Genomic DNA, 20,266 nt, shown 5'->3' with positions numbered 1-20,266 from the left:
AGCTACTTTCACAAAATTCAGCATGACTGACGATCTATTCGATTTGGAAGAACTCGATTACGGCGATCTTGGTGACATTGACACCAGTGATTTTGATCTCGAACAATTTGAACGCGAGCTTGGTCTTTTGTGTGACGAACCGTCTACATCTGAGACAGCTACCCAAGACAACGCGATTGGAGAGATCAGTGATACTAAAGACTCAAAATCAGAGACTAATGATGCCAAGGAGGTTGTTCAAGAAACTGCCCCGCAATCGAGTGACATGGGAAACAGCAAGCTCAATCGTGATCGGTCCTCCACAAGCGAGGCAGCCAACCAAAAGTTGGATACAGAATCAAGTGTTAGCAAGGAACCAGCTGTTCAAGAAGCCAAGGGTCCGATTGGCGCGGTCGATGCTTTGAATACAGACAAGACTGTGACCGTCGAAGGCAAAGACCAAGAAAAATCGTTGCAAGTATCTAAGGCAGCAGGAAGAAAAGAAGCAACTGTAGGAAGAGATGAAAAGCGCAAGACCCAAGTTGCCGACGAAAGCAGCAAGACTGACAAGGCAGGCTACAATGCAAATGGAAAACATCCTGGTTACCGTCGAGCTCGCGGTTATCATCACCCACATATGAATCCATACATGGCTGGTTCAAAGTACGTTCTTACAACCCGTTTTCTTCCTCTTCCTGCGTAGAGTCTTCTATTCACGACACGGCCTACTCGCTGGCTGATCACGTCCGTCAATGCGGCTTCCAAGCTCCTTTTGGTGTTTTTCGCTTGGCAGTACCTACCATGCTCTGTGAAAAAGGTCGGACGACGCACAAGATCAAGTTTCTTGAATATCAGGAGACCATGAACGCGGAATAGTGTACACTCCTAGTTTATAGGTTTGTTTACTAACCTCTTGATTTCATTGTTTTCTTTTAGCATGGCGATACCTGGATATCTACCCTTCTACCCGTATGCTATGCCGCAAATGATGGCGTATCAACCTCAAACTGGTTCACAGTTTTATTTCAATCCCAACTTTGCGCAGTCTTCTCAAAGTGGAAATCAAGAATCATCAGCTCCACCTGCGGGACTCTCTCCTGAAGTATTGCGCGTACGCCAGCAGATCCTGGAAGCACGCCAACGACGCGAAGCGTCAAAGGCTCAAAACGAAAAACACAGTGCTTCAAAGGTACATTGCAGAGGTACATGTACATTTATGCAAGTAATAACGAAAATTCACATTATGATATAGGCTTCTGGCTCCCATACGTCATCAAAGACATGTATCACCGGTCAAAAGCGCGATTCCCGCGACAACGCAGATAAAATACGAAGCAACAAACGACCAAATACCGTGTCTACAGATAGTGGATCCTCTGCGCCATCGACAACGCCATACCAAGGCATAATAATCAAAGGCAGGGCAGCAGCCAATGAAGAAAGTTCGAAGAATAACAGCAACAACAATCACGTCGTCGATGGATTGCCTCCACGTTCAAACACATTTCCTCGCGATCATCAAAACCGAAATGACGACAATCCAAGAATGAAATCCGGCATAACAATCAGAGGTCGCGCCTCTTCCAACAACGTGTATTCAACAGCAAACTCCATCCTCAACAGAGTATCTTCATCTTCACATTCAAACGCATCTTCTCCTTATCCTCCAAACCGACATGACAAACATGACAACATTCGAGCAGCTGGGTCTCTTGGAATGATAATCAAAGGTCTCGCCGCTGCTACCAGAGCCGACAGAATACCCTCATCTCCATGTCCCAACGCGTCATCGGCCAGCATTCAGAAAAGATCTAACAGCGCTGAAGTGGCGGGTTCTGCAGGAATTACGATCAAAGGCAGAGCGAATTCCAAAGACAGTTCAACAAAGAATATTAGAATCTCTAGTAGACTACTATCCTCAACATCGCGTTTCAACAATTCATCGCCGATTGTTTCCAACCGACGGAATACCGGTACAGCTGCTAACTCTGATACATCACGCAAGTCAGGACAAGATAAAGGACGACAAGTCTATAATCTCCTCACGGTTAATCGCGGTACCAAGAGAATATCAGAAGCATTTGAACAAAGCTGTGCATCTCGTAAGCGACCCAACACCAGATCGAATCAGCCGAACTCAATATCCTGCATTTCTCCAAACCTTCCAAAATAAACTCGCAAGATAACATAGCAAGATGATTGCTCCCGATATGTGGTTCCGCTATTACTGATTATGTTTGCGTGCGCTTTTCGCAACACAAGTATGCAGTTTCGATTGTGCCTCAAAGTTGGTTGCCAATAAAGGATGCAGGAAACCGAAGACTTCCGGTACATCTCAAAGAATCCATATGCTAAAAGCTTTCCGTCAAGATGTCATTGGAAAGCATGAGCACAGATGTTTATCAGCACTGTAATATTTGGAATTCATTATTATTTGTATGTTTGCCTTGCACCATGCAAGTTGCTGCTCCATTGCAGTAAAAGGCAAATCATGTCCTGCATGCAAAAGCCCGTGTTTTCAAGGGGGTTTTGAGAAGGAATGGAAAGGATTACATATCGGTCTGCAGGCACACTTTTCTTTTCTTTTCCTTTTTCCTTCCTGCTTTGCGACACACCATTGATGGTGAAAGAATCCGGTCCTCCTAAAGCAATCAATATCATACGACCAACCCATTCTCTTTCCAGCAGACGACGGCATGCGGCACCCGCGGAACTGACGGAATCCCGGAAACCTAAAGTGGCCAGCGCGGCAAAAATAAGTATCTCCTCCACAAACAAGCATCAGCTTAATATCTTCCATCCACCTTCACGCCCACAGCATCATCAGCAGCAGCCCCAGAAGCAACCAGGCTCTTACGAGATATACAGACCGCGATCAAATCTTTCGAGGTCTCTTACGACCCCAAGTGTCTCCTCTTCTTCAAGCAGCAGTGCTGCCGCCACCGCACGTCGACCCCATTATATTCCGCCAACATCAGCGTCGCATAACATCATATCGAACACTGCACCGCGGCCCCTGACTCGTTCCAAAACGATAGTGCCTGCAGTGTCAGATGCCTCTTCCTCCTCCTCCTCCAAAAACGCGCAGGCGAGCGACTCCGAAACCACCCTGAGGAGCAGCAGCAACAGCGGCGGCGGCAGCAGTGAGGATGAAGACGACGACGACGATGATTCAGAGGATGACAAGAAGCAGCAAGGACAAAGCGACGATAACGAAGTAGAGGATGATGAAATATCAGAAGCTCGCGTCAATCGCAAGGTCAAAACACTTTCCCTTTTCTTCTTTGTCGATTACGGAATCTTACACTGTCTTTGCAAATATAGATTGCCGATTTGGAGATATCCAACAGGTCACTACTTGCTGTAAATGAAATGCTGGAAATGACAGTGCGGAAGCAGGCTTCGCAAGTCGCAAAGCTCAAAAAGCAGATATCACAGTTAGTACGACGACAAATGGATAGATAAATACCGGAGAAAAGGAGATTCCTGACCATCCATACCTACAGAGGAGATTTCCCACCGCCGCAACCGCTACTGACGCCCGTAACTATGGAAGTTGACGGAGACGTACGTGCCATACGTAAACAATTTCTCAGCAAGCTCTAACCGAGATCGTAACTTTCTGCAGGAAGATGACAATGATTGGGAAAAAGACGAACAATTCCACCGTTTGTATAAGTTGACGCAGCGACTTATCGAAGAGGGAGAGGCATCTCTCAAGTTTCAGTACAAGAATCTGGGTCGAGTGATTTCCCAGTATTCTGGTAAGCCACATTGTAGCACGAAACAAATTACAGAAGCAAATAATACTTGAAACAATGCTTAGATCTGACTGACGAGTTGGATACCTTGGCATCGTCAGAACCGAGTTCCATGTTTTCTATAGGAAAACAAATGTATTACAATGATGCTGCAGCGTAAAGACCAGATATTCGATCTTTTTTCGGAAAATTTTGTAAAGAAACCAGGCATGTTGTGTATTTATTAATCTAGTAAATGCTCTGAAGGATGAGCTCGGCAAATTTGGACAATGCAGAGTAAGGCTGCATTGATATAACGATGGTGTTCATGTGTATCCAGCTTTCAATACATTGCAGAACAAACATTGCCGCGTCAAAACTTTGCAACAGGTTTGGATATCCTCGTTAAACTATTCTCTGCGAGATCGGCAAATTTCTCCTACCGTGGCAGCATTACTAGGTCCAGCTTAGTGACACATGCGTTCCCGCATCTCAGCGTTCTATCGTCATGTTGATTGAAAGCTAGCCGCTGTTAAGCATCGCGAGCAATAATTATTGTCTAAGGGGCTGAGCTCCGAAGATGAGGTGTGTTGCTCAAATTGGCTTTGCAGTGTTAATAAAAAAATCAAAAAGTTCATTCAAAAAGCAGTAACCCATCAAGAGTCTCAAAGAAAGGAGGCACAGAGATTGTCCACGAGAACAATCAAAACTTGATTTTTCATGCGGACAGGGTCCGAATCATGGTGCCTTGTGTAACAGCGGCTTGAATTTCAGTCAATAGCGGACCGGATGGGTCGCGTGTCCTCCTTTATTCTTTCCTCATTATCCTCTCGACTTGTCAAAAAGTTACTTCCTGGAAACAAGTGCTGTTCTCGGTGTATAATTCACTAATGCGACCAACGCTCGCAAGTACCGCATATCATGGATCATTACAGCTGCCAACGGGTGCTATCCGCTGTCATCCTTGACGCCCGATAAACAGGACATGATCATCAAGAGCCTGGAGCCACAGGAAAAGTTAGAGCACGCTGCCGACGATGACGCTGTTTGGCAGATCGAAAAGTACAACGAGTGGTACCAGATGACACGCAAGCCATCAGGGAAGGATTTGAATGACTCTGAAGAATAACGAAGACATCAGATCTTGCCTCGATATCCTGCATTTCCTGTCTGCAGAGCTGCCATGATGGAATCAGAGAATAATTTCAAGAGCAAAGCAGCAGCAACCATCGACGACGTGAAGGTCTTATTTTAACGGACAAAGTCGAGGTCAAACAAGATTGGTGACCATACACTATTTTTCAGCGTTCTGGCGACATATTCACTGTTGGACTAGGATGACTTGCCACCTCCCATCTGCGCAACCCGCCGATGATACCTTGATGATGCCCAATTTTTTGGCATTCGTAAACCCTGTTTCCACTTTGAACTACGAGCTTTTCCTTTGTCGAGGTCAAGAAGCAGCACAATCTCGGTGGGAACGTACACGAAAGAGATATTGTAAAGCTCGGCAAGCAAATGAAGATTGCCATCGACAAACTGGTGCTCGCCGGCGTCAAAGAGCCAGAGATCGTGGGATGGATGTTGTTCTGCTTTTCAGAACTAAACAGCAATCTCGGCGACTTGCTTTTGTCTCTTGTTGTCGTTTTTTTTTTTTGCGTAAGATCACAACTCGAAAGAGAAGAGATCACGTCCAATGCTCGTCAGACGCAGGTAACGTGAAATAAACTACTATTTTTGTCAGTGATTGCGACGTTTTTGGATCTGATTGTAAGAGGAATTATTACCTTGTGCTGATATCTACTCAGAAAGAAGAAGATCAGAACTTCACTGTGCATGAGCTTTTCATGCCAAAAGGATTCGCCCAAAAAGGGAAAGGGAAAAAATTTAACTCATCAATGCTGCAATTCCGCTCTTGTTTACTGTACGCTTGAAACCCCACCCTCCATGGGCGCGATCAGAACGATCTCGGACGCAGCCAATGCGGTGGCTGCAGTTTTCTTTTTATTCGGGTAATTCGCTCCAGATCCCAACATGCGATCGTGCTGCATATGCTGAATGAACCGGTTGTCAAGCATGGCAGGAACGCTGCAGGTTGTGCAAGTCTCTTCGTTTCTACTCAGACCATTCTCGGAGCGTCTGCTTGTCCAGATAAACTCAAAGCTTGTTGGCACAGTGTGGTCCGTTATGCAGGTAAAACAATTCAAATAATTGCATATACCTTTGCATATCTAATGCAGTGAATGAATTTTAGTATATATTTGAGGTACCGTCCTTGTCAACACTCTGCTTTTGTTGCTTTATTTGCCAACAAGACATATTTTACAGAAACGACAAAAAGCGCACATTACATTCTCAGGCGACAGGCTGCCAGATAAGGAATCTGCAATCGTAATATGCAACCATCGATCATGGACAGATTTCTACTTGCTACACTCTGTTGCCATACGACGACAAATGCTTAGCAACTGCAAGGTAATGGCTATCTTGACTGATTACTATGGCTACTGGAAACGTACATTGACAAAGACATATTAGTACTTTGTCAAGGATTCAATTAAATGGGTAAGATCCTGTTACTGTTGCTAAAGACATGAAAATAACCTTAACGGTTGCAATGTACACAGTTGCCATTCTTTGGCTGGGGCATGTGGGTAAGTTATAGCATGGAGAATCCTTCTAATTCCAAAAATGTAACAGTTTGCAGCTTGCAGATTTCATATTTGTACGACGTAGCTGGGCGCAGGATGAGAAACGGATACAGGCTCAATTTGCCAATATCAAGCGTTTAAAAATGCCAGTCTGGCTCATGAGCTTCGCAGAAGGCACGAGACTTACGCCAACGAAGTTATTACTTGTAAGCTATCGTCAAAATCCTTTTTTTAATTGTTCTCTAAACTTGGATGTTTAGAGTCAAGCATACTGCAATGAGCATGGATACGAGATTATGCGCAACGTCCTGTTACCGCGTACCAAGGGTTTCATCACGTGTGTAAACTCTTTCCGTTCGTCTCACGTCAAATATGTTTACGGTTTGTCACTCAACATGCTGCTTAGCCATTTACCAGTGTACTTATATAAGTATTCCAAGATGTGACAATCGCATATAGATGCAGCGACGGCACTGCAACAGCACCAGATATGGTCAGAGTACATGTTCGACCGCTGGAAAATGACTATGAATTCCACGTCAATGTGAAAAGATACGCGATAGCAGACTTACCTGACAACGACGAAGAGCTTTCAGCTTGGCTTAGACAGCGATATGTAGAGAAGGACTTGTTTTTAACAAAGCTGCATAGCAGCTGGATCCAAGGTTTGGATGAACAAGTCTGGGAGGAACCGTATTGGAAACGAAACAATAAAGATATTCGGACTTAGAAAAAAAAATCATGCGTTGCATTTCTTCTTGTTCCCTTGCTCTCCTTCTTTTCATCTTCCTTCCGTTTTGCAACATGGACGTTCCAACTGTAATTGTGGTCGGTGGCGGTCTAGCTGGTCTGTCAGCCGCTATCGAGGCTGCTAGCTCTGATCCATCCATTCGCGTGATCCTCATTGAAAAGGAATCTTCTATCGGGTACGAATAGTCGTGCTTGTCGGTAGCAAATCTGCTTGTATATCTGTTTAACCTTGCACCCAGTGGCAACTCTGCCAAAGCAACCTCTGGTATTAATGCAATGACTGAACCTGGTGACTCAATGGAGGCATTTGAGCAAGATACTCTTAAATCCGGAGGCGGTCTTTCAGACCCGGTACTTGTGCATAAGCTTGTGCATGAAAGTCGACAAGCTCTAGACTGGCTTCTGTCCAGGGATGATACCCTTAATCTCAGCGTGGTTTCCAGATGCGGTGGTCATTCTCACCCGCGTACGCACCGTTGTCCGCCACGGCCGGACGGTGCACCCGTTCCGGTCGGCTGGCGGCTAATTCAAGCCCTAAAACAGAATCTCCAGACTATCGAGCAGCTGACTAGCACCAGCGTTACGGGTTTGGCAATGGATGAGAAAGGCGTCAAGCTGACGGTATCTGGCGACCGTAAAATATTAGCGACGAGCGTCGTCTTGACAAGTGGGGGATTTGGCGGACAAGTGACAGGGCTCTTGAAAGAGTACGCTCCGGAGCTGGTGAACATGGCTACGACAAACGGTCCCTGGGCTAACGGTGATGGTGTACGGCTAGCTATTTCGGCTGGAGCTGCCACACGCGATATGGAGCAAGTGCAAATCCATCCAACTGGGTTTGTGGATCCTCAGCACCCAGATTCACCTACAAAGTTTTTGGCGCCAGAAGCACTGCGTGCGCACGGCGGTGTTCTTCTTGACAGCAATGGCAAACGGTTTGCAAACGAGTTGGACCGTCGCGACGCCTTGACAAGTGCTATATTGAAACATTGTCCCACGGCGCATCTAGTGCTCACAGACGCCATGGTGGAAAGCTTTGGCAGATCTACTCTACAATTCTACGCAAAGAAAGGCTTGTTCACTCGATATGAAAACTTGGAGATGCTCGCTGAAGCTATCGGCGCCAATCGCAAATTGCTGCTGGAAGAATTTGAGCGTTACGATAAACAACAGCAATCCGATTTCTTTGGTAAAACTTACTTTCCTGCACCTCTGTTGCCTGATACCGTCTATTGGAAAGCGCTTGTGACACCTTGCGTGCACTACACTATGGGAGGTGTGGAGATCAATCAAGAGGCAGAGGTATTGAATAAAAATAAGCAGCCAATACCAGGTAAGAAACTAGTAGGAAAACTTTGCTAATATGTATATACCAATTGCTTCTTCGTCTTAGGACTATTTGCCGCTGGCGAAGTGACAGGCGGTGTGCATGGTAAAAACCGTCTGGCAGGCAATTCGCTTCTGGAATGTGTTGTATTCGGAAGAACAGCAGGCTTGAATGCTGCCCGACATGCTTTGGAAACATTGAAGACTGTACGTGTCTAGGAGAAGGAGAAATTTATAGTTTATACTGTATCAAATTGTCATCCGTTGCACGCGTTAAGAAAAATAGTGAAATAAATCCTAATCGCCGCAGAAAGCACACGAAATTTTGTTTTACACTTTGCAATTTACAACCTCTGGCAACATGGCCGTGGTGAACTTCAGTTTTATGCAGTATTTACAGGAACATTCTCCGAGTCTAAATCGGTCATGGTGTGTAGGGTATTATCCATTTTCATGAATATTGCGCTGCCGCTCTTGACAAGCACAGCTGGATTTGCATATTTTTTACGATATTCTTCCACTTGTTCCAAGCTGATGTCAGAACCACCAGTCACCAGCACCACCACATCGTTTGTTGTTGTCAGGGATGGTAAGATGTCGCGTATCAATTCTGTGTAGCAAAGGGATAACGCTGCTCCTGCGGAGACTTCCACCAGCATCTTGTTATCCTCTAGTGGGAGGTTTAGACATCATACATAATATCAGATTGGTCGTGTGAATACCACATACCTGCAAATAATCGGACGGCATTGGCTGCCATAGCATCGCTTACTGCAAACGGCACCACCGGGTGTTCCAGACTGAGCTCGAGAGATTTCGCGCTTACTGTTTTGGATACTAAACTCGTCGCGATAGTGTTGTTCTTTTCAACCGTGACCCGTTTGCCGGCAACTACCGATGCCTGGAACGCATTGCTTCCATGAGTCTCCACTGCGATAACAGGCACATCCTTCCACTCTGCGTTTTGAAGTCCCATGATAATGCCATTCAGTAAACCGCCTCCTCCAACAGGACAGATAATTGCTGCCGGAGGATTGTCGTGTAATTGCGTCTTTAATTCTTGCACAATGGTCGAGTGTCCTTGCCAGATATGTGGATGATCGGAAGAAGGTACATATATACTATATTTTGGGATGGGGAGGATGAACAACACGCAATAGGTACCTGGACAAGGTTCCCCTACCTGTTCCTGCGTACGAGTTTTCGCGCGTGTATATCAGCTGCCGTCCAATCATCCCCGAACAGAATCAAATGTGAACCATCTGTCCGTATAGCTTCACATATTCGCTCATTCGTTGCCTTGGGTACGACAATAATTGCTTCCACTCCAAATTGTCTTGCACAGTATGATACGGCAAGAGCAGCGTTTGCACCAGATCCACATACAAACTGGATATTGGTTCCTCGCGTTTGCACCGCCTGCAAACAGAACGCGCCAATTCCCCTGTTTGTCTATAAGCTTTCTGTTACGTATACTTTAAGGAGGCACCCACCTCATTTTGACAGAGCCTGACGGCTGTATATTCTCCATCTTTAGAAACACGTTGCTGGGCGATCAAGGCGATTAGATCTCCAACGTTGACTCTGTCACTGGGACTTTTGACATACCATTCCAGCTGCTTACTCAAGTTTGGAGAGTGGAGCAGAGGCGTACCAACGTGAAGAGACTCCAAGTCTTCGAACAGAAAATTCTCGTCCTCTGAGGAGTCCATTGTGTGCTTGAAAAAGAAGGAGGAAGGGAACCGAGGAGAAAAGAGGAAGGAGCTAAATGCGGGAACGAAAAATTCGCGCTTATACGCGTCTTTAGGCACTTGTATGACACGAAACCTATTCGTCGAGCTGTTGCAGGAATCCGGTTGCAATGTACAAGGGCAGCCTACTTTCAGTATGTGCTTGCTAGGAGACAACGCAGAGGACCGATCGTGCTAAACATTGAATCGACAATCCTCAGGCACCGAGCCTATCCTGTTTCGACGGAATCTGTCACTCAGGATTCGAGGCGATCCTCGCAGTCAGGAGATCTTGGAAGAGTTTTTCGAAAGCTTGAACAACCATATGACAGATATACAAAAGTTTCGACAATGCTTATTGCCAGCGAAGCTTTCAGGAGATATAGGAGCACCGTGTCGTGTCAACACAATCGAAAGCTTGATAAAGACGCTGTTAGCAATTGATATACTCCAGCCTAAACTAATGACCTATTTATTGGAACGCTTGCCAGAATTCTACGACGAGCTTGAGAACGAGTAGGTTGGATAGAGCTGTGGGTAGTTTCGACAGTAAACTGATCATACAATGCCAGTGCGTCAAGCTCATGCACTGCTCGACTGATCTTGAATCAATTGCGCTGGCTTGAATACATAGTCGAGCCGCAAGAATTGACAGGCAAACTTATTGAGATCATCGAGGCCACACCAACCGTTCTTCAGCATGAAATAATCGTCTCACTTCCAGATATTGTTAACGATTCCGAGCAGAAGGTACGATGTAAATGTTTAAAATAATATGCATGACGGTACCAACCCTTTTGTGATCACTGTAGCCTATTGTTGTTTTTCTCAAAGAACTTATGAGTGAGAACGCAGAATTAACAGTGCCTATACTGGATACGCTATCCAATCTGGCCATGCATTCAGAAATATCGGTAATTGACTGCAAAGAATATCTTTGACGACTCATGAATTTTAACTATGCTACATAGGATGAGTTCCGCCAAACTATCCTAGATCGCCTAGTGTCCGCTGAATTGGACGAGTTACCGGTCTTGGTGAAGTTTCTACTCCAGACTGTAAACACCATGTCTATTGACGAGGTGAGAAAATTGGATATATTTGAGAGGCTTGTTGCAACTTACAACAATGTGTAAAGGTGATATACGGAATTCGCGAAAAACTGGATTTCCAGTCACTGGAAACTAGTCTCGAGAAACAAGATAGTGGCGAGAAAAATGCACCAGAAGCCCTGATTCTAGGTAAGTTTGCATCCTTCAACCTTCATTTCTTTTCTTTTTCTAACAATTATTGTCACGGTTAGAATCTATTAAACTTGGTCTCCAATTTCACAAGTTTGTCTGCGATGCATGGGTTAAATCCATTACGGCCCTCGAGGAAACAGTAAACATCCTTACCTTATTCTCTTGTAAACGACACAATGCTAATATAAATATGCACATAGGAGGCACACAAGGTGATCGACGTACTTGTACTCATCGTTTTACACTCCATGACATCTATGAAAAAGAAAGCAGAGCAAATATTCAGGAAAAAAGTCATTTCTGGCTTTATTACCCCTGAGCTCGTCCAAGATTCCATCCTCCAACATGCTAATGGACTTTCGGCGTACTGGAATACTATATTATCACTCACGGAAAGTCTACTGCGAACCTGCAAACAGAACGGCGCTGCTGCCCCTTGCTCTCGGGCTCTCTATATTTGCATGTTCAAAGCGGGCGACGCATACCTCAGACAAGAGATCGTGGGCTCCCTTGTGACACACATTGGAAGTGGATCAATATCCTTTTCCGACATTACACTGCAATCGAGTTTATATAATACTTGCTTACATCAACCCTTAACCTTACAATTTACCAGCAGGAAATAGATATTGCGCTGAGTGTGCTCTACGATCTTGCGGAGGATAACGTCCAGAGCATGGCTGTTTACGGCGTATTCATTAAAGGCATCCTCGATTATCTCGATAATTTGACTTTGCCACAAATCCGTACTCTATTTGCAGTATTCAGCATACTGGCATTGGGAGTAAGCATAGAATATTGCGACTTACTACACATAGCTCACCAACCCAACAATTACAGGCTGAAAATGGATCCGAATCAACAAGCTTGTGGTCAGATATACAGATTGTTATTCGTAAGCAGTTATCAAACCCTCGTGAAAAATACAAAAATATGGGTATCATGGGATGCTTGGCCGGTGTCAAGGTGCTCGGTAACCCAATGTTTATCATCGAAAACGAAAACGGGCAAGGATCCAGTGCCCAACGCAGCAAACGTATGGATCACAAAGAGAAGAAATATGCAACGAAGGCTAAGAGATAATCTTCTCCTGTAGAGAGGGAATACACCGCGGATGATGCATTGAGACATCCTATGCTGCAGCAAGCGATTGGTTTATTGGAGATGATCCTCCGGAACTGCAGCAGTATCCCGGTAAGCACTAACCTTTAGTTACTTGGAGGTATTACATTGACGCGTGCATTATAGCGATGCATGGCACTCCTTTACGACGAACTGGCGTATATGATTGCAAACGAAGCTCTTGACGAGCGCTTGCAGCTATGGATCAAGGAAAATATGACGAGTAGCTTTACCGATACTTACGTTGAAGACCGTGAAGAAGCCCTCCAAATCGTGGATTCAGCGGCACGAAACGCGGAACTTAGTATAAAACCATGCATTGCAATGCATCTGGACGGAGAGGTAACGTCCATGATAACGACCTTTTACATATGGCATGAATGCACTAACTGTTAACTTACAGGAGGGGCCCATTGTACTCAAGCTGTATTCCCTATTTTCTGGTGTGGATAATGTCAAACGGAAGCTGCTTGCTTCTCCTCTTTGTGCAATGTTTAACCTTCTACAAGCGTGTGAAAAGAAGCTAAATGATGGCAGTCTCGAAGACATCGATGCGCTTCTTGGATGCGGCCTGATGCTGTACAGCGACGATAACCCCAATGAGCTTAGAACCAGCGAGCAGCAAGATGTGTGTGACCTCCTATTCTACGCTATCAACTGGTATGCGCATAGATACAATTACGTAATGATAATACTTGTTGATCAATATTCTGTACCTCCAGGTTGAGAGAGCTTCTGAATGCATTCTCAGTTGGAGGCGAGGAAGAGATGCGTGATAAGCTGACAATACGCCTGAAAAACATATTATCCTTGGAAGCTAAACTCGAGAATGTGCTCAAGCATATGTCACGTTATGTTCCTCTAGAACTGCAACAAATATCACCGTTCATCACAGATACCAGAAACTTGAGCATCCAGGTATGCTGAGTTGTGATGCAGCTTTACTTGTATCTATGCTAACTTAGCACTAGGATCTTTCTACGAACGATGGTAGTTCCGAAGGAGACCTGAAAGCAGATACACATGAGACCGCAAAGGGCATCGCAGTGGAATCGATATCTGATCTGAGATCTTACATGAGAGCCCTAAATGTAAGATCTAATATGTATGATTGAAAGAAAACAAACTTTAAATGCTCACGTTGTATAGCTCGATGTTTTGAGTATTCTACGTCCTTCTGACGAGACCGATGGTGCTCCAGATGCAGAAAAATTAAATGTAAAGTCTCTGGCTACTATATACGTAATTTGCCGCAGTGCTAACGGAAGTGAACTTTAGTATGATGACATTATCTACTTGTTGCAAGATCTTAATAACAAACTGGATCTCAAGATTGTCCCTGCAGCAACCAATTTCTTTGGAAAGAAGAAAGCAGTGAATGAATACAAAAATGCACACACGATAGCGTCACTCGCTAGAATGAGTACTGGCGAGTTTCTTCAAGAGACTTTACAATACCTGCCCAACATTTTCGGAATCTTGGAAAAGGCATATGAAGATATGCAGATCCAGGATACCCAAGGCGGTCGCATCCCAGAGGTAAGCAGTATTGACTGTTGAAATTGAATAACATAGATCGGCTAACAACCTTTGTTGACAGGGCGCAGAAGGGCTCGTTAACTGTGTCAGTCTGATTTTTGAAATCTTACAAAAGATCGTCTATTGGCCTGAATTCAAGAAGAACGGAAACGATTTAATATTATCGGTAAGGTTACCGCTAGACGCTAACCCATGAACAAGCTTCGAGTCTGATTTGCTGTTTCTGCCCTAGATTCTCGTGGGCAGTATCGCAAATCGGATAACGGCAGACGACTCTCAAGGGCAACCGTTTAGGAAACTGCTGCAGGATGCATTTCAATATATTTACCGTTACAGCGATATGATGCCTACGGCAACCATGGCTGTTATGCATTTTAAGATCCTAGTCCGTTTACGGTCTTTCTCAAATGAACCTGAGCCTTTGAGAAAAAACACGCAAGCGATTGCTGCTAGGATAATTAGCACTGACTGGTTTGATTGGCGAAATATCAAGGTATGCTTGCTTTTATACTTTGCTGTCGAACAATCTCCTTGCTAATGTGATGTTTTGATATTTTAGAAAGAGATCCCCTATCTACTCGAACAATCTATAGAGTTACACGATTACCCTCTCGAGACTTTGCACGATTATGTTAACAGGATCCTTCCTCTATACGAAACTGAAGACCAAGTAGAAGGTCATCCCCTTCTGAGAAGCGATACAGTACTTTACTATTACCAGGTAATTTGAATGCTGGATCGCAGCAGATAGAAGACCGCAGCTAACGTATATTTGGAATAGGCAATGATTAACCAGGCCATCAAAGCAATTGCTATACTTAAAGAGACAGACGATGATAACGTTGATGTAGTTTTGGCAAAGACGGGCAAAATTGTTAACATATTTGAACGATTGACGAGCTACATCAAAAGCAAAGACCAACGCTCGCTCTTTGGAGTCTTGCTGAAGAATGGCCGTTTGTTTGTGGATCAATTCTCAAAGCATTCTATACCTTATTTCAACAAAGTTTTCAAAACTCACAAGGATGTCGTTGTCAGTATATTCAAAGATTTCCAGACCAGCACTCGCATGCTTCAGGTACTGTCAAATTGAATATAGCACCTATACAACATAACTGAAACTACTTTCATTCTAGATCATTTGCTCGCACGTCAAAGTCATCAAAGATACACAACTGGCAACATATGTTCCTCCTTTAAAGAAAGCTATGGAAACCGTCATTTTCGATGTAAAAATGCTCTTGTCACAGAATAATGCTCCATCCGATGCATTTTTCTTGGGTGCATTGAAGCATAGAGATCTTCGAGGCCAAGAAGTCTCGTCGCAGGTAAAAAGGCGTCAAGTAAACTTCAAGTGCGCACAAGTCTTAATAATTGTAAATGCCTTGTTAGATACCACGAGAGTACCCTAGTGACTCTGGAAGTGAAGATCAAGATGACGTAGCAAGCGTCAGCAGCAGTGCATCGAGATCAAGAAGTAGTAGCTCATCTAAAAATCAGCGGAAACAAACTTCTCGTCAAAAACATACGCGAGGTGAAATGGTAGTACGGACTGGACCGTCAGTGCAGGATCAAGAAGAAAACGAAGATGAGGAAGACGAAGAAACAGCAGCAAAAGAAGATCAGTTATTCCTTGAAGCAGCAGAAGAGGATGATGAAGAAGATCAGCTGGACAAGGACGACGACGATAACGAATCAATGCAAATCGTCCTTGATAGCGACGACGACGACCAGCCAATACGTGTAAAGCGCACAGCTGCGTCATTTTTACGTATCCGCGACGATTATGAGGATGAAAACGATAAGGAGGAGGAGGAGGAGCAGCAAAGACCTCCAACGTCAAAGAGTTTCGAAGCACCAAAGCTCAAGAGACGACGGTTGGGTCTGGGGAGACCACCTATACCAAAAAGCGCAAAAATATTCAATTTGAATCAAGACGATTTGTCTTGAAAAAACCCCTACCTACAAACAAACAAACAAACAATAAAAACGGGATTTTTCTTTCCCTCTCTTTCTTTCGCGTATATTTCATAATGGATCCAAAAGCTGTACTCGAACAAGCTGTTGATAAAATCGGACAAGTATGTTCGCCTCTCTTTGGCTTTCTGTATGGATTCTGTAGCACTTAGCAGATATTCCAGGCCCAATCGGTACAGCAGAAACACGATTTGGCTGAAAAGGCTGGCGAGCTACACAGGCGGATCACCGGTCATCCCATGCGATTTGACAAGGAAGATAACCCAGTGACTACTGGACCCGAAGCAGAACAATGCCCAGCTCTCCAGCACAACAAAGAAAAATAAACATGGACAATAAAAACTCGCGTTGTAGTTGATTAATTAAACCCGTTCTTTCATGTGTTTCCTATGAATCAATACGGGTTCTTTAATATTGGCTGGCCAATAATCCAGCTACTCACAAGTTTTTGAAAATTTTAGCCCATATGATACAAATCGGTCCAAGCGCAAGCATCGTTTTTGCGTCGATGATCCATTGAAACCCAAAAAAACCTTGTTGACACTATACAGATTCCGAGTGATCTTGGTGTACTCGATGCATACGATAACACATTTAGCGAGCTAGTGGTTATTGATCAGTTAGTGCCTATTAACTACACACCACAACGTATGCCAAACATCGAACATCACTGTGTGTTCTAGGTGCACTTCCATCATTTATTAACACAGGATAAAATGGAGTCTGTACATCAAAAAATGGGGGATGATATGATTATTGAGATGATAGTAATTGAATAAAAAGTCTATGGACGCGTGGTATCTTCTAAATCCGAGTTGTCACCCGTTTCTAAGCTGCGTTTCATGCACTCTGTCTTCTTTTTAAGCGCACCTAGTGCTTCAAAAATTGTTCTCGTGATTTCTATCCGTGCCTCAACCTCCGTTATCTTTCCAGCATGCCATGCATCCAAAGTATCTTGAAAGTCGATGGGCTCGCCAAAAGCGAGCGTAACCGGCTGGAAGAAGCGGATTGGCGGTCCTTGCAATGGTCGTACTTGGGACATGCCATTGTGCCAGACGGGAATAACGATAGGCGACCGCTCAGACTCCATAATGATACGGCCTACACCCCACTTGAAGCGTATCATGGAAGCACTCTGATTCACACGCGCTTCAGGAAATATATGGATCCATCCATTTTCATTTGCCTTGTGAATTGCAAAGTCGACGGCTGGTTGATAAATTCCTGAACCTCTGATGGTTGGCACCGCCTGACCTAATGAAAAGAAAATAGATTTGGATCTAAAGTGGGGCGATGGATGTTAGTGTGTGTTTTTACAAAGAAAGCGTCATGTGCTGCCAAATTCTCCCTTACAAGCTTGTAAAACAAATATCTGCGGCTCCCAGCACCCATCTCATCTTGTGGATTGAAAATAGCGTCTCCATGGGCAACACGCCCCACAGCAGAGGGTCATCCCAGACGGACTCGTGGTTAGAGACTAGAGTGAAGTCAGAACCAAGTAGAGGAACTGTAAAAAATCATGCAATATGCCATTACCTGTTATCAACGGGCGGTTCCTATCCTTGTCATCCACGATTGCCAAAAACTTGTCTAGATTGTACACACGCGTGTGCGCCAGATATTTTACAAACACCTTGGCGACTATGCCGACTGATCCAATAACCGCTGTGCTTGCAGCGTTCCACAAAGGGCCATTACCTGGCCACTGCGGGTCGTAGCGCTTCTCAATGAATTTTGGCAAACTCGACCATTGGAACAGAATGGGTTTGCGTGCGTGCGTTTGGCCGACCTCGCCTACAAGACTCTCCTCCACGCTCGCTTCAGGCGCCGGCGGCGCAGACTGTTGTCCTCCTTGTTGCAGCTTCTTCTGATGCTTATATGTGTACCAACCGCCGGCGCCTGCGACAGCCGACGTGAGAAGAATGCGCGTGCGGTTACTACTGCTGCGTAGGAATCGCATGGTTCATGGCGCGAGCATGTAAGCAGAAGCACCAGGGTTCAAGTTTCAGTCCCAGTTGAAAAGAAAACAGACAGTGTGTGTATATGGACCAGCTTGTCCAAAAACTGCTGACACCTTGGACTTCCAACATGAATGATAATAATATAGACGAGAGCGATACAATGATAGTTCCAAGCAGCTGCGACAATCAAGTGCAGGTACGAAATTTGGGCAAATATGCAACTTCGCAGCAGTTAGAAGCACGTTCGAAACGATGTGTCCTCAATCAAACCTATGAATTTCATACCATGCAAGCCCAAAGTGCCTGCTTATCAGGTTTGTTAGAGGCAGTCGTTCTGCGGACATCCCGTCAGTAACCGGATTGACATTGTTGCCACGTGATATTTCTTTTCTATGGCAATCTCTGGATGCTACGAACGCCTGAGGGGTTGCTTGGAGACACACACACAAAGAAATCCATTGCATACATCAGAATACCTTTGAGCGGCTTTGCCAAGTAATTCCAGTTTTTCCATGACACGCGTCGCTCGTCCGACCTTGGAAGGTTAACCCCTTGCATCAACTGTCAATCGGCTTGCGTTAGTGTACTACATACTATGTTGCCGATGCCGCCAAATGCTGAACAGCAGCATTGCTGTAAGCAAGGCTTCAGGGGTCGAATTATGCTACGGCTTAAGCGCTGATATAGCATGTAATCATAGTTTGCAGACTGCGTATTGGTGTATTTTTTATACAGTAGATACGGTTTTTTTTTTTCTCACTGAATGTTACAGGATGGTACTTAACGGCCAATTACAAGTGAGGAAACCAAGTCGTTCGTTTTAAATATGCAACCATGGAGTAGCCAGGTAGTAGCTTGTAGACAGTACCTAATTTTGGGACTAGGGGATTTGGCTAATCGTTAATGTAACTATACAGAGAAGGACGTGTTGTGCTGCTTGTTACATACACAACGCTAGTCTCGGCTTGTCGCGAAGGACTTATTTTTAGGAACAGTACATAATGACACTTTACTAGAATATTTATGATGGGCGTAGATGTTCATACTATGTAGATCAATTCACTTGTTATCGCAATAACAAAGTAGTACTATGTATAAAAGAATACTAGAGACTACGACCATGTGCTGACAATTACATTATTTATGATTGTAAGAGAACTAGAAAAGCATTCGCAATCTTGGTCCAAGGATTCGGCTCTGCGTGCGCACAGGAAGGACATATTTCCGCGCAAGGACCGTTACTAGCAGTTGCCGCTAATAGATGACGACTCCGCGGCAATTCAGGAGAACGTAAGAGAAGAGATAGAGGGAATAACAGAGCGTACGCAAACATTGGTGTGCACAAGATTGCTCAGCGAGTATATCGTTTGCCCCCTATTCTCTTCCATGCGTATGCATACAAAGTTAAGGTTCGAAAAACCCCCTCCCATTTTCATGTCGCTCCAGGCACAAATATCAACCGAGTGGATATCAGGAAATACGCGTACATAGCGTAAACTATTAATGTCGAATATTCATTGCGACGGTGAATATGTATACCATTGCATTTTGAATCCATAAGGAAACTAGTTGATCTAATATAATGCAAGCGAATATGCCTCCTTCCAGAGCACAGAGACGATCAGGAAGCGGGACGTCTCTGGAAATAGTAATAGACATAATGAAAAGGGCGTTCGCGGAACGAAGGCGTGAATTTACATGTCGATGAAAAAAGGGGGTATACTATACATACACTTGCAACAAGACATATACAGAGAGAGAGAAGTATGGGTTCTCCTTCTTGATAACCGGGGAGAGCATCCGAGAGATGACAGCCAAAAGGTATAAAAGACAGTGCGACGAAATGCTTTGCGAGACATTATCGAACAAAACTTCTTCCAACTAAACAACAGCTCAAGAAACAACCAACAGCAACAATAATGAAGGCCTCCTACATCCTTGCTCTCTTTGCTATCTTTGCCGTCTCCACCACCTCTGCAGCTCCCTGGAAGCACAAGGAAGAGCACAGCTCTGGTGACAAGATCGCTATCGCTGGCGGCAGCAACAACAAGGGTGACGAAAAGGGCATCGTAAGTATATAAGAATCGGAAACACAACGATCATTCCCTCTCATTCATAATCTTCTCTCACCGCTGTAGCTCAACGGCCTCGGCATCGATATTCTTAGCTCCAAGAGCCAAACCTCCAACATCAATCAAGTCATCAACTAGACGCAAAAGCATCCTGCTTTTCTTACTCATTTGTACG

General features: G+C 44.6%; 9 protein-coding genes across 9 annotated transcripts; 7 read left to right on the top strand and 2 right to left on the bottom strand.

The window, feature by feature from the left end:
• Positions 1-22: 22 nt before the first annotated feature.
• On the top strand, positions 23-2,152 carry VTP01DRAFT_8806 (uncharacterized protein; the record flags this gene model as incomplete). The annotated part of the gene is made up of 3 exons (XM_069387968.1): positions 23-642; positions 916-1,168; positions 1,232-2,152. The coding sequence occupies 3 exons, from the start codon at positions 23-25 to the stop codon at positions 2,150-2,152; spliced, it is 1,794 nt and encodes a 597-aa protein (XP_069241684.1).
• Positions 2,153-2,599: 447 nt separating this feature from the next.
• Positions 2,600-3,900, top strand: VTP01DRAFT_8805 (uncharacterized protein; the record flags this gene model as incomplete). The annotated part of the gene is made up of 5 exons (XM_069387967.1): positions 2,600-3,238; positions 3,304-3,416; positions 3,486-3,546; positions 3,608-3,743; positions 3,806-3,900. 5 exons carry the CDS (start codon positions 2,600-2,602, stop codon positions 3,898-3,900), a joined length of 1,044 nt encoding a protein of 347 aa, XP_069241683.1.
• A 1,766-nt stretch (positions 3,901-5,666) lies between these two features.
• Positions 5,667-7,100, top strand: VTP01DRAFT_8804 (uncharacterized protein; the record flags this gene model as incomplete). Its single annotated transcript, XM_069387966.1, has 9 exons — positions 5,667-5,731; positions 5,795-5,912; positions 5,974-5,985; positions 6,048-6,194; positions 6,258-6,284; positions 6,347-6,373; positions 6,427-6,576; positions 6,631-6,751; positions 6,811-7,100. 9 exons carry the CDS (start codon positions 5,667-5,669, stop codon positions 7,098-7,100), a joined length of 957 nt encoding a protein of 318 aa, XP_069241682.1.
• A 74-nt stretch (positions 7,101-7,174) lies between these two features.
• VTP01DRAFT_8803 (uncharacterized protein) lies at positions 7,175-8,665 on the top strand (the record flags this gene model as incomplete). The annotated part of the gene is made up of 3 exons (XM_069387965.1): positions 7,175-7,296; positions 7,360-8,453; positions 8,514-8,665. The coding sequence occupies 3 exons, from the start codon at positions 7,175-7,177 to the stop codon at positions 8,663-8,665; spliced, it is 1,368 nt and encodes a 455-aa protein (XP_069241681.1).
• A 164-nt stretch (positions 8,666-8,829) lies between these two features.
• VTP01DRAFT_8802 (uncharacterized protein) lies at positions 8,830-10,158 on the bottom strand (the record flags this gene model as incomplete). The annotated part of the gene is made up of 5 exons (XM_069387964.1): positions 8,830-9,116; positions 9,176-9,567; positions 9,630-9,890; positions 9,940-9,993; positions 10,055-10,158. 5 exons carry the CDS (start codon positions 10,156-10,158, stop codon positions 8,830-8,832), a joined length of 1,098 nt encoding a protein of 365 aa, XP_069241680.1.
• Positions 10,159-10,261: 103 nt separating this feature from the next.
• VTP01DRAFT_8801 (uncharacterized protein) lies at positions 10,262-16,031 on the top strand (the record flags this gene model as incomplete). The annotated part of the gene is made up of 23 exons (XM_069387963.1): positions 10,262-10,331; positions 10,398-10,692; positions 10,749-10,926; positions 10,989-11,090; positions 11,148-11,258; positions 11,315-11,417; positions 11,480-11,559; positions 11,621-11,956; positions 12,034-12,204; positions 12,261-12,456; positions 12,517-12,614; positions 12,669-12,884; positions 12,946-13,202; positions 13,265-13,460; positions 13,514-13,633; positions 13,692-13,760; positions 13,821-14,081; positions 14,143-14,247; positions 14,314-14,574; positions 14,641-14,802; positions 14,863-15,159; positions 15,218-15,409; positions 15,474-16,031. The coding sequence occupies 23 exons, from the start codon at positions 10,262-10,264 to the stop codon at positions 16,029-16,031; spliced, it is 4,434 nt and encodes a 1,477-aa protein (XP_069241679.1).
• Positions 16,032-16,114: 83 nt separating this feature from the next.
• VTP01DRAFT_8800 (uncharacterized protein) lies at positions 16,115-16,384 on the top strand (the record flags this gene model as incomplete). The annotated part of the gene is made up of 2 exons (XM_069387962.1): positions 16,115-16,162; positions 16,223-16,384. 2 exons carry the CDS (start codon positions 16,115-16,117, stop codon positions 16,382-16,384), a joined length of 210 nt encoding a protein of 69 aa, XP_069241678.1.
• Positions 16,385-16,842: 458 nt separating this feature from the next.
• On the bottom strand, positions 16,843-18,018 carry VTP01DRAFT_8799 (uncharacterized protein; the record flags this gene model as incomplete). Its single annotated transcript, XM_069387959.1, has 3 exons — positions 16,843-17,338; positions 17,412-17,535; positions 17,595-18,018. The coding sequence occupies 3 exons, from the start codon at positions 18,016-18,018 to the stop codon at positions 16,843-16,845; spliced, it is 1,044 nt and encodes a 347-aa protein (XP_069241677.1).
• A 1,920-nt stretch (positions 18,019-19,938) lies between these two features.
• Positions 19,939-20,229, top strand: VTP01DRAFT_8798 (uncharacterized protein; the record flags this gene model as incomplete). Its single annotated transcript, XM_069387958.1, has 2 exons — positions 19,939-20,088; positions 20,158-20,229. 2 exons carry the CDS (start codon positions 19,939-19,941, stop codon positions 20,227-20,229), a joined length of 222 nt encoding a protein of 73 aa, XP_069241676.1.
• Positions 20,230-20,266: the final 37 nt, after the last annotated feature.

Source organism: Rhizomucor pusillus, assembly GCF_041956525.1.
Source record: "Rhizomucor pusillus strain CBS 183.67 unplaced genomic scaffold VTP01scaffold_5, whole genome shotgun sequence".
Classification (NCBI taxonomy): domain Eukaryota; kingdom Fungi; phylum Mucoromycota; class Mucoromycetes; order Mucorales; family Lichtheimiaceae; genus Rhizomucor; species Rhizomucor pusillus.
The sequence above is the reverse complement of the archived record's forward strand: the minus strand, read 5'-3'. Positions and strand labels throughout refer to the sequence as shown.